Here is an 11,529-nt window from a genome sequence, read left to right on the forward strand (position 1 = left end):
CCCACCGCCCCGCCCCCTTCTCCCTTCTCACTGCAGGGCTGGGCTCCTCCTAGGGACCAGTTAGAGGCCTGGCTTTAGGACACACTGACCACCGTGCCCCAGCCCCACCCCCACTCTGTGGGGCTGCCGAGAGACCAGAGCGGTGGTTTCTGGGGGTCCAGGTGACCCCCCTTTCTTGCTCACACCCACTGCCAGCCTAAGGAGGAGCTGGTGCTCACCAGAGGCCCAGGGTGAGCCTTCACCCAGCCAAGAGTCTGGGCGCTCGGCCCCCTCCCCTGCCCCACGGCCAGGGTCTGGGTGGAGGCCAAGCTGGGCAGAGAGGGAGGGAGGCCAGGCTGGGGGGCGGGAGCCTGTTCTCTCTGCAAAGTCAGAGCTGGCTTCAACAAGCTTAGAGCTCGGGGCCCCAAGTCACCTTAGACCGTTGACGGAATAGAGGGCCCAGGTTGGGGGGTGAAGCCAGTGGGTCCCGCTGTGGCGGATCGGCCGAGGCTGGGAGGGAGGGCTGGCTACCCGTGCCTCGGGGCCCCGCCTATCCCGAGACAGCATGCCCCCCCCCACCCAGCAGGCACACTCACACACGCTCATCAGTCACACGCCTGCACGCCCAACCGCAAGCACCTTCTCTCGCTCTCAAGACAATCACCTCACACTTCACACCTCCCGCCAGACTCAGACCACACGCGCCTTCCCACGGCCCCACCCGGGCACGCACACGCAGGCACGAGGCCCGCGAGCACACTTCGCACAGCAGCTCGCATGCATGTACGCGTGCACGCACACTCACGCTCACGCACACGCACAAAGGAGTGCTCAGACAGCACTGGCCCGCACTCCCCACCTCGCCGGCTTCTGTGGACTAATGCTCCCACGCAGATGCCGCCCCCCCGTGCACTCACACGTACGCTGATTCGCTCTCCCGGGCACACATGGGCCACGGGCTGTGCGCACGCAGGGCAGTGAGAACAGAACACACAGACCTTAGGCAGCAGGGAGGACTCAGGAGGAGGAACGGAGGGACAGGGCATGGGGAGGGGCTGCTCACTCCCCACTCAGGACTGACACGGGGTGGGGCCGCACAGCGGGTGCACGGCAGGGGCGGGGGTGGCAGATGAGACCCCAAAGGGATACGTTCGGTGTGAACGCAGACAGGGTTCCCCTTTCTTCCAAGCGCGACCGTTTCCAAGAGCACAGCTCCACGGCCAGGAGCCTCAGTGGCCCCTGTGCCCCCGCCTCCCCCAGCACCACCCCGGCCCCCGCCCCACCCCGGGCCTAGGTGTTTGCGAGCTCCAGGTACGTGCCCATCTGCAGACGTGCCGAGGAGGTGGTGTGATTGCTTTAGCGCCGTCATTTTCAACCGTTTATAATCTTCTTCTGTGTCTGCATATTTTCTCTGTGCACATTATTCATCAGAGTAAAAAAAGGAACTATGAAAACCTCGACCAACTGTCCTATGACAACAAGCGCGGACCCAAGGTATATATGCATGGACGTGCACGCCACCCACCGACTAGGGAGCCTTGGCCTCAGGCGCCTCGGCCACTGGGGCCGTTTTCCGGCCCAGCCGAGACGCAGGCCCGAGCAGTGAGGAGAGCGAGGTCGTGAGGCAGGCAGTCGCAGGCAGCACAGGCCAGGCGCGGGCTGCGTGGGTACCCGTGGCCCACCCATCGCAGCCTCGGCCTCGGCCTGCGCCTGAGAGGCAGGCACGGCGGCAGGAGCTGCCTTCCCGGAAGTGCATGCGAATCTTTGGGACCCCCAGGGTTTCCTCGTGGAACCCAGGAGGGAGCCCGCTGTCCAGCCGCCCGCCTGCCTGCTGGGGCCTGGGCCGCTCCCGCAGGGGCCTGTGGAGTCGGGCCTGACAGGGTCTCCCGTGGTTTCGGAAAAGTCAGCCCCGTCTCTGCTCCCGGTCGCATTCCCAAACTCTTCCAGCTCCTGTCCGCTGCACGCTCTCTCTGAGTCTCGGCCCACTTCAGCTTGCATGCTCAGTGCAAAGAGCACAGGAGTGACAGGTGCAGAGAGGTGCAGAGAGCAGAGCGTGGCGTAGAGGAGCGAGCAGCCGAAGAAAGGACGAGCGAGGCCAGGCCAGGGCAGGCGAGGAGCCAGGAAGGCAGGTGGACAGCGCAGGTGGCAGGTGCAGGCCGAGGCAGCCCTAGCTAAGCTGCCTCGGGGTTCCTAGAGGCTACGGCCCAACTCTCGCCCCTGAGGCGCTATGTCCCCTGCCCTGGCCACCTGCTAATGCTCCTGTTCACACCACAGGCTGAGAAGGTGCTGCAGTTCGACCCGGGGACCAAGAATGTGACGGCCCTGCTGATGGAGGCGCGGGAGCTGGAGGCCCGGGTGATCATCCTCTCTGCCAGGTGAGGCTGGGCTGGGCCCCTCCCCTCCCTTTACCCAGGCTGCACTTGGGCCAGGAGCCCACCTCCTAGGCCAGGGTCGGAGGCACTGCTGGGCTGAAATTGAGCTTCGGCTTCCAAAATGCCCTTGCCAAGGAGAGCCCCTGCCACATACACCTGGCGACTGGCCGGCGGGACGGCCTCTATCTGTCCATCCCTCCCTGGGTCCTTCCTTCCTTCCACAGCCATCTGCTGCCGCTTGCCCTGAGCTGGGCTTTGAGGGTGGGTTGTGTATAAGACCCTGCCCTTAGGAAGGCAAACAGGGCCCCGACGATAGATGGGGTGACACAGGGTTTTGGGGGCTGGGGACGGGGAGAGGGACCAGAGAAGCGACGTGAGGGTGTGTAAGTGAGCCGAGGTGAGCCCAGGCGGGAAGGTCCACGGTGAGGAGTGGGCCAGAACCCAAGGACTGAAGGACTGGGGCAGTTGGAGGAGGCAGCATGAAAGTGGGACCAAACAGGGACGCGGGAGAGCCAGGCTGTCCTGGGACAGGGCCGAGCCTACCTGTAAATGGCTACGTTCTGAGACGGGAAAGGCCAGGCCACCCGGAACAGAAAAAGAGAGAACCCTACCCAATGGGACAGGCAGGGGCACCTGGGTGGAACTATCCCACTGTCTTCAACGCCCTAGAGTTTCTACTGGGTTCCAATGAGGTGGCAAAAACAGCAGGGGTCACCCGCCAGGAGGAACACACCCCAAACGCTGCCGTCCCAGGCCAGGAAGAGCTGGCAACATTCTGAGTCCCGGAGCAGGTGTCCGTTTACACGTCCAGTCAACAAACCTCTGGCACAGAACCAGGAGCACCCCTACGCCCGAGCAGAGCATAGGGTGGGACCACCAGGGTCCTACGGGTTAGAAGGTGGAAAGCACCTCCACTCCCGCATGCACACAGGTGCACAAGCAGGGGCTAATATCCCACTGTCACCTCCCACCCCTGTTTTACTTTGATTAACCCGAGGCTCGAGGCTCGGAGTCATGCGTCACTGGTCCACACTGACCATCCAACCCTGGGCACTGTGGGAGGACTTAAGGAGAAAGGTTTAAGGAAGTGCCCAGGCAAGGTCAGGGGTTCACAGCCCCTCCCAAAGCAAGCGCGGCCCAGAGAAAAATCCCACCTAGAACGATCCCAACCCCGAACTAGCGCTACCCAGAGAAAGTCCCTCCCAGAACAAGCCCCGCCCAGAGAAGCTCCGCCCCGGGAAAGCCCTAATCGAGGCAAACCCTGCCCAGAGAAGCTCCACCGGGAAAGCCCGCAATCACGCGCAAACCCCGCCCAGAGCAAGCCCCGCCCCGGGAAAGCCCCGCCAGACCCTCTTTTATTTCCCTACTTGTTTGCATTTCCCCTCATCACAGGGCTTGAGGGGGAGGATGGCGGGGGGGTGGGGGGGGCGGTGGAAGGACGAATGTATGGTCACACCAGTGGACAGAGGGGCAAACGGACAGTCGACTACTTATCAGAAGGCCCCTTTATCCCATTGCCCAAAGCATAGGTGTTCAGCTGTTGGGCACTTTTACAAAGGATAAGGTCACACCAAACTAGACCTGCCCGATCCATACCTTGTAATTAGAGAGGCCACCAGGACACAGACCAGAAAGCCACACATAAAACCAATCTATGGAGCCGCGCCACATCCAGGGCCCAGCTGAGGGTGGGTGCTTCTCCACTGTTTCCCTCTGGTCAGTGCGACCCTGTGCCACCGCTGCAGGCATAGGGAAGCCCCCTGGACACAGGCTAAGAGGGTCTTGCCCTGGGGCAAGGATGAGCTTGCTAGATATGCCTCCAAAAAAGAGGTCAGCCCAGGGAAGGGGATGTGGTCACAGCAGAGAGCTGCACATGCACTACACACAGATAGACATGTACATGAACCGTGTGCACACCACATGCACACATGCACAAACCGTGTATACCGCATGTACACATACATGCACAGCACACACGCACACATGCATCCACAGACCGAAACAAACATGCGCATAGGCACACAGCATATTCACACCACTCACACACACATTTATACACACACCACACACATGCACAAACACCATGTACACACCATACACAACACATGCCAAGCACATGCACACAACGCACATACACATGAATACACATCGTGCGTATACAGTATGCACATGCACATGCACATGTCATACACACATGTAAACACCCATAAATACATGTACATGCCTATATACACCATACACAATGCATGAACATGCTCACGCGTACCATGTGTACAGCATACATCCATGCTCACAAGACATTCCATGCAGACACACACAGGCACAGCACCACGTACACCACACACACACTTATATACAGAAATACACACACCTACATGAGAGTGTGTGCACACCCACATGCATGTACTCCATACCAACATCCACAGTGCACATACGTACTGTTGCATATGTATGTACACCACATATATACCACACAACACGTTACATGCAAGCATACACCCCACCCAGGTACACACACTGCCCACAGGGCACACCACCCATATCAACCACACACCACCAACACTCACCTTGAATCCAGGCGAGGCCCCTGGGCTGTCAAGGCTGAAAGGAGCTCCTCCCCTCACATGCTGGGCTCCTTGGGCAGAGAGGCCTGGGTCCCCCTGCCCCCAGGGGGCAGACCAGCCCTCAATACACCCAGCTCCCGGAGTCCAGGACAGCGAGGCAAGGACCGGGGAGCGGCAGACACCAGTCTTCTTGACCCTGGCACTCCAACCTGATGCATTTGGCTCCTGCTTCATGTACATTGCGGAGAGACCCCATTAAGCCATTAATTTTTGACCAATTTTCTACCCAGTGCATGGAATTCATTTCCACGTGTTTTCTTTTGATTTTCCTGAAATGTCTTTACTATGGTCAGCTATTTCCATAAAACAGTTGGATGGATCGATCAGGCTTTTGTCTACAGCCGTGTTACTGATAATAGTTTACAACAAACATAGGAGTGTGTCATTCCACCAAGTCAAACGTCACAGACCTGAATTGTGTCAGGCAGACAGGCTTCTCTGCCAGGTTTTGTGAGCACCGTCGATAGTGGGCACGCTGCACCCCGACACACACGGTATTGGTTTTGCTGGGTGATCATGGATGGGTGCTCTCGTCTGTGTCATCAGTGTGATGCTGCCTGGAGCACCTCTATTTTGTGTTGCTTACATCTGACAGTAGCACTGTCATTTAGAGAAAACACTGAAGGGTTTTATTTCTTCATTAGTTAATCCTTGAAAAATGTAGAGGCAGACCCCTTAGGCGGCTTAGGGACACCTTGGTTTCTAGGGCCAGCCGCTGTGAAAACTGAGTACCCAGCCAGTCTGTCCAACTGCTTCACACTCCGCCGTCCATGCACTGGAGAAGCAAAGTGCCTGTCATGGTCCAGGTCCATCTGCAGTCAGGTCCAGCCTGGCAGGAAAGGGAACGTGAAAGCAGGGGGAGGACCTGCAGTGTCCCCCACAGTCCCCCAGGCCCGGAGTCCTTGTCCTGACCACGGAGACCCTAACTCTAGGTCCACAGGGGCTCATCCATGAGGATGAGGACACTCCAAGATCTCAGAGCTATGTGTGCCTGAAAGACGAGTCCTGTGCTTTGTCCTGCCAGTGGCCCCAGCCCCGAATGACAGGCAGAGCACAGCTGCTCGTGCAGACTCCAGGAGATGAGTAGCTGCCCTCATGCTTCTCCAGTGGCTTCTGCGATGCTCAGGGCAGTTCCCAGACACTGGGTCCCACCAGCATCTGATCAACCTTCAGAGCCCCCAGCCCCTCATTTCACGTTTTGACATGGAGAACCAGAGGGGGTGTGGCTTGTCCAGGAGGTCATAGGAGCTCCGGCTCTGGGGTGAACTGTCCAGGCGCAGACCTAACTGTGCCACTGATCACCACTCGTGCCCTGGGTGTCTGTTTCCGCCTCTGACACAAGGGTAGTACTAACGCCTGGCTCTCGGGGGTATTGTGATAATTAAATAAGATCGTCGGTGTGAAGCACTTAGAACAGTGCCTGGTACCCAGTGATGAGGTGATCACTCCATAACAACCAACCCATCATCGATCTGGGTCGCCCTGACCCTGCCCTTGGCGGGCAGGGGGCCAGCTAGAGAGGCCTGGGAAGCTCTGGACGTCTAGACCCCACTCCACATGACCTCTGTTGGGTCTCCTGGCCCAGATGCCGGCTGGGGCTGGTGGCTGGCCCCCATCACCCTGCAGTGTTCCCAGGCCTCGCTCCAGGCGAGGGTTTGGGGGAGAGGCAGAGAAAGGAGGAGGACCTGGGAACGGGGAGCTGCCGCCTGCCAGCCTTGGGAGAGGGAGGGCTGGAGTCCTGGCCCGTCACCCCCGTCTGCCCCACAGCGAGGACGACGCCGCCACCGTGTACCGCGCAGCCGCGATGCTGAACATGACGGGCTCGGGGTACGTGTGGCTGGTGGGGGAGCGCGAGATCTCGGGGAACGCGCTGCGCTACGCCCCGGACGGTGAGTGCTGGGCCTCTCGGGTCCCGGCGGGCGGGGGTCTCCTACGGGCTCTAAGCGGACGCTCGCCCCAGGCATCATCGGGCTGCAGCTCATCAACGGCAAGAACGAGTCGGCCCACATCAGCGACGCGGTGGGCGTGGTGGCCCAGGCCGTGCACGAGCTCCTGGAGAAGGAGAACATCACGGACCCGCCGCGGGGCTGCGTGGGCAACACCAACATCTGGAAGACCGGACCGCTCTTCAAGAGGTGGGCGGGGCCGCGCTCTCGGAGTGGGCGGGGTCGTTCTGCAGGAAGTGGGCGGGGCCCTTAAGAGGCGGGCGTAGTCGCTCTTCAGCGGGTGGTCCAGAGCGGCCCGCTGTGCACAAACGGCAGATACAGCCGCCTCCCCACCTCCCTTCCACCGTGGTCATCCTCCGCCCGGTTTCCGGCACTCACGCAGACGCTCGATTGTCGCTGCCTCCACTGCTTTCAACACTGCAGCCAACCCTGAAACTGAGCCGCAGTGGGGTGGCAGCCCTTGGGATGAGGCTTCTGCTGTAGATGGGGACCGGGCGCTTCCAAAGACCCAGGAGGTCAGACAAGAAGCCCGAGGATGGCACCCAAGTCCGCAGAGAGCCAGGGTGGGCCAGAAACCCGAGTGGATAGCTGCAGGGGGGCAGGAGGTAACTCTCAGCACCCAGGATGCGAGGCACCAGGGTGCGCAGGCCCGGCCCGTCCCCAATCTCACCCTTTGCTAGGCTGACTGGCATGTGCAGAGCCACAGTCCATGGTGCCACAGCTGCACACACACAACTGCAGGTGTAGGCAGCTTGTGTGCACGCATGCACACGCATGCGCACAGAGACTCGGAGAGGCATGAGGCATACACGCATGCCACAAGTGCATGCTTTGGGGTGCACACCACACAAGGATCACGTGTGCGCACAGGACCCCATGGGTGTGCCCCCCCCACACACAGATGTGCCATGCAGCGAGACAGGACCTGCATGCTGTCTCCCCCCTCGCTGGCAGATGGACCACTGTGTCCTTCCAGAGCGTCTGCCTCCTCTGTGCTGCTATGAGGGTCGAACGTCCACACCCACGGAAAGCCCTCAAAACAGGACCCGGCGCCCAGGAGGCGCTCAGCTGCCATAGCTGTGCTGTCCATCTGGTGCACGGAGACGGTCATGCCACCCGCCCGTCAGACTCACAGCTCCAGGGCCTGGTGTCTGCTAGGATGGGGGCAGGAGGCTGGGGAGTGTCCCTGAGAAGTCAAACCCACTGCTCTCCCCAGAGTGCTGATGTCCTCCAAGTACGCGGACGGGGTGACCGGCCGTGTGGAGTTCAACGAGGACGGGGACCGTAAGTTTGCCAACTACAGCATCATGAACCTGCAGAACCGCAAGCTGGTGCAAGTGGGCATCTACAATGGCACCCACGTAGGTGGGGGTCATGAGGGGGTGGGGGCTGGGGCCTTAGGGTCCTGGGGCCAAGACCCCTGCGTGGCCACCCTCCATCTCATACTCCCACCCCCAGGTCATCCCCAATGACAGGAAGATCATCTGGCCAGGCGGAGAGACAGAGAAGCCCCGAGGGTACCAGATGTCCACCAGGCTGAAGGTGGGGGATGCTCCACCCTGGCCCAGCACCCCCACCCAGGACACCATCCAGCCCCTCAGACTCAGAGGAGGGCACAGTGAGGCCAAAGTGACTAAAGGAAGCGGGCAGGACCAGCAGCTGGCCGCCTTCGCACCCACCTGGCACCGCAGAGGAAGCAGAGGGAGCAGGTGGAGGGAGGAGAGGGGGCCTCTGACTCCCATCATGTAGGACAGGATTCCCCTGGGGATGAGCTGATGGGCAGAGGGCCAGATGGGTGGTCATTCTGTAGACTCCAGCTTCAGCACTCTGTCCCGAGTCCTGGTCCTCACTCCTCCTCATCACTCCTCCAGGTGGTCCTAGCCTCTCCCAGGCCTCATCAGGACCTTCTGCACGGGCAGAGTAGCCCACCCTGCAGTGCACACACTGCGTGCTGAAAAGTCTGAAAGCCACGCCTGCTACCGTCCAGGCTGCCAGATTCAGATGGCTTTTTCCTTTTTTTTTTCTCACTGCCTTTTGAAAAGCCCAAACATATTCTTCGTCTAATAGAAAAACATGGTGAAAGTTAAAAAGCCAATAGGCACCTTCAGGGGCTCCAAACACCCCCATCCCCCACCCCCATTCCCTACCTCCCCAACCCCAAGTGGGGGGAAGCCAAAATGCTGTCCTCCCCTCTGAGGCTGTGGGTTGCCTCCCCACCCCCATCCTGCGCAGAGGCACCTCTCATGGGTACCAGCTCCCTACAGGATCAGCTCCAATAGCACTCCCTGCCACCCCATCAGCATGCTGTGCTGGGCTCAGCCCCTTCTGCCCATGAGATGATCTGTCCTCCACACCCTGAAAGACAGGGAGGAGAAAAAACCCCAGCATGAGCCCCAAGAAGCCCTGAATTGAAGAGGCAGGCACGGGAGAGAGGAAGGCTTCAGCAGGGGAAGGATGGAGGGAGGGAGGGACAAAGGATGGGTGATCAGACAAGGACCCACTGCTGGGGAGGCTGGGCGATCCAACGGGAGTGACCCCTGGTCCCCAGGTCCCATGCAGGCTTTGAGCGGATGTCAGTGGGCATGGCCCTGTCCTCGTGAGGCATGCTTGGGGTTGGGACAGGAGGTTCCTCATCGCTGAGAAGTCAGACAGGGTGCCGGCCAGACTCCTCTCATGGAAGGAGTGGTGAATAAGCCGTGAGCCAAGGGACGAGTGTCCAAGAGAAGGGCAGTGTTTCAGGAGGCCATGAGCCTTCTGAATGCTGACGCAGCGTGGGCCGTCTGGGGAGTCTGGGGGCAGCAAGCAGGTGACACTGATGTGGTGTTTGGTGGCTGTCCCTGGAGCATGAGGCTCCAGAGAGGGCAGTGGCGGGAGGGGGAACGTCGGGGACTTGGAGGGGCTTCAGGGGAGTTGGCGCGCTGAGAAGAGGACAGCGCCCAGGACCGCGGGGGCAGGTGGTCCAGGCTGGGTCTCTGCTTCCTCTCCCAGATCGTGACGATCCACCAGGAGCCCTTCGTATATGTCAAGCCCACGCTGAGTGATGGCACGTGCAAGGAGGAGTTCACGGTCAACGGGGACCCCGTCAAGAAAGTGATCTGCACCGGGCCCAACGACACGTCTCCGGGCAGCGGTGAGTAAGGGGCTGGAGCGCGCAGCGTGCAGCGCGGGCGCGGGGCGGCGCGGCCGGGAGTCCCGCAGTCACCGCCCCTCCCCCCTCAGCCCGCCACACGGTGCCTCAGTGCTGCTACGGCTTCTGCATCGACCTGCTTATCAAACTGGCGCGGACCATGAACTTCACGTACGAGGTGCACTTGGTGGCCGATGGCAAGTTCGGCACGCAGGAGCGGGTACGCTGGGATCGCTGGGAGCCAGCTCTCGACAGGTCGGGGTGGACGGGGTCTCGCTAGGGGCTGGGCCTTGGGTAGGCGGGGCCTGCAGGCCGGAATCCAGAGTGGGCGGGGCCTGAAGCGGGAGTGGGGCCGGCCGTGTCCGCGTCGCCACCGGCCGTGTCGCCCCCGCAGGTGAACAACAGCAATAAGAAGGAGTGGAACGGGATGATGGGCGAGCTGCTCAGCGGTCAGGCGGACATGATCGTGGCGCCGCTGACCATTAACAACGAACGCGCACAGTACATCGAGTTCTCCAAGCCCTTCAAGTACCAGGGCCTGACCATTCTGGTCAAGAAGGTGGGCAGGGGCCGGGCAGGGTGCGGGGTTGGGTTCTGGGAGGGCCAAGGCGACCCTGACGGCCTGTCCACCCGCAGGAGATCCCCCGGAGCACGCTGGACTCGTTCATGCAGCCCTTCCAGAGCACTCTGTGGCTGCTGGTGGGGCTGTCGGTGCACGTGGTGGCCGTGATGTTGTACCTGCTGGACCGCTTCAGGTGAGCGCGGCCCGGAGGCCGAGCACCTCCACGTGCGGGGCGGGCGGGACAGGGGAGGGACGGGGCGGGGCTGCCTAGCCCGCCCTCTCCCACCCGCCCTCTGCGCCCTGCAGCCCCTTCGGCCGGTTCAAGGTGAACAGCGAGGAGGAGGAGGAGGACGCGCTGACACTGTCTTCGGCCATGTGGTTCTCCTGGGGTGTCCTGCTCAACTCCGGCATCGGAGAAGGTGAGGCCACGCCCAGCAGCTGCCGACTGCCCGCGCGCCCGCGAGTCCGGAGCTGACCTTCCTCTGCCCGCAGGCGCCCCCCGCAGCTTCTCGGCGCGCATCCTGGGCATGGTGTGGGCCGGCTTCGCCATGATCATCGTGGCCTCCTACACCGCCAACCTGGCGGCCTTCCTGGTGCTGGACCGGCCCGAGGAGCGCATCACCGGCATCAACGATCCGCGGGTAAGGCTCAGCCCGGCTGGGGACGAGGGTCGTGAGGTCACCGGGGGCCTGCTTCGGGTGGGGCCGGGGAGTAGCCACGAGCCCCGCCCTCTGACCTTGCAGCTGAGGAACCCCTCGGACAAGTTCATCTATGCGACGGTGAAGCAGAGTTCGGTGGACATCTACTTCCGGCGGCAGGTGGAACTGAGCACCATGTACCGGCATATGGAGAAGCACAACTACGAGAGCGCGGCCGAGGCCATCCAGGCCGTGCGGGACAAGTGAGGAAGGGGCCTGCG

General features: G+C 61.3%; 1 protein-coding gene across 1 annotated transcript in view; it reads left to right on the top strand.

The window, feature by feature from the left end:
* The window catches only part of GRIN1 (glutamate ionotropic receptor NMDA type subunit 1), a 22,254-nt gene that overhangs the window by 5,365 nt on the left and 5,360 nt on the right, over positions 1–11,529 (top strand). The window contains exons 3-14 of the mRNA XM_039858870.1: positions 2,254–2,354; positions 6,743–6,864; positions 6,936–7,110; positions 8,138–8,282; positions 8,380–8,463; positions 9,910–10,051; positions 10,141–10,268; positions 10,443–10,607; positions 10,685–10,803; positions 10,917–11,029; positions 11,103–11,251; positions 11,354–11,511. Of these exons, the coding sequence (XP_039714804.1) occupies positions 2,254–2,354; positions 6,743–6,864; positions 6,936–7,110; positions 8,138–8,282; positions 8,380–8,463; positions 9,910–10,051; positions 10,141–10,268; positions 10,443–10,607; positions 10,685–10,803; positions 10,917–11,029; positions 11,103–11,251; positions 11,354–11,511 (1,601 nt within the window). The remainder of the gene's footprint in view (positions 1–2,253; positions 2,355–6,742; positions 6,865–6,935; positions 7,111–8,137; positions 8,283–8,379; positions 8,464–9,909; positions 10,052–10,140; positions 10,269–10,442; positions 10,608–10,684; positions 10,804–10,916; positions 11,030–11,102; positions 11,252–11,353; positions 11,512–11,529) is intronic.

Source organism: Pteropus medius, unplaced genomic scaffold (assembly GCF_902729225.1).
Source record: "Pteropus medius unplaced genomic scaffold, Ma_sr-lr_union100, whole genome shotgun sequence".
Classification (NCBI taxonomy): domain Eukaryota; kingdom Metazoa; phylum Chordata; class Mammalia; order Chiroptera; family Pteropodidae; genus Pteropus; species Pteropus medius.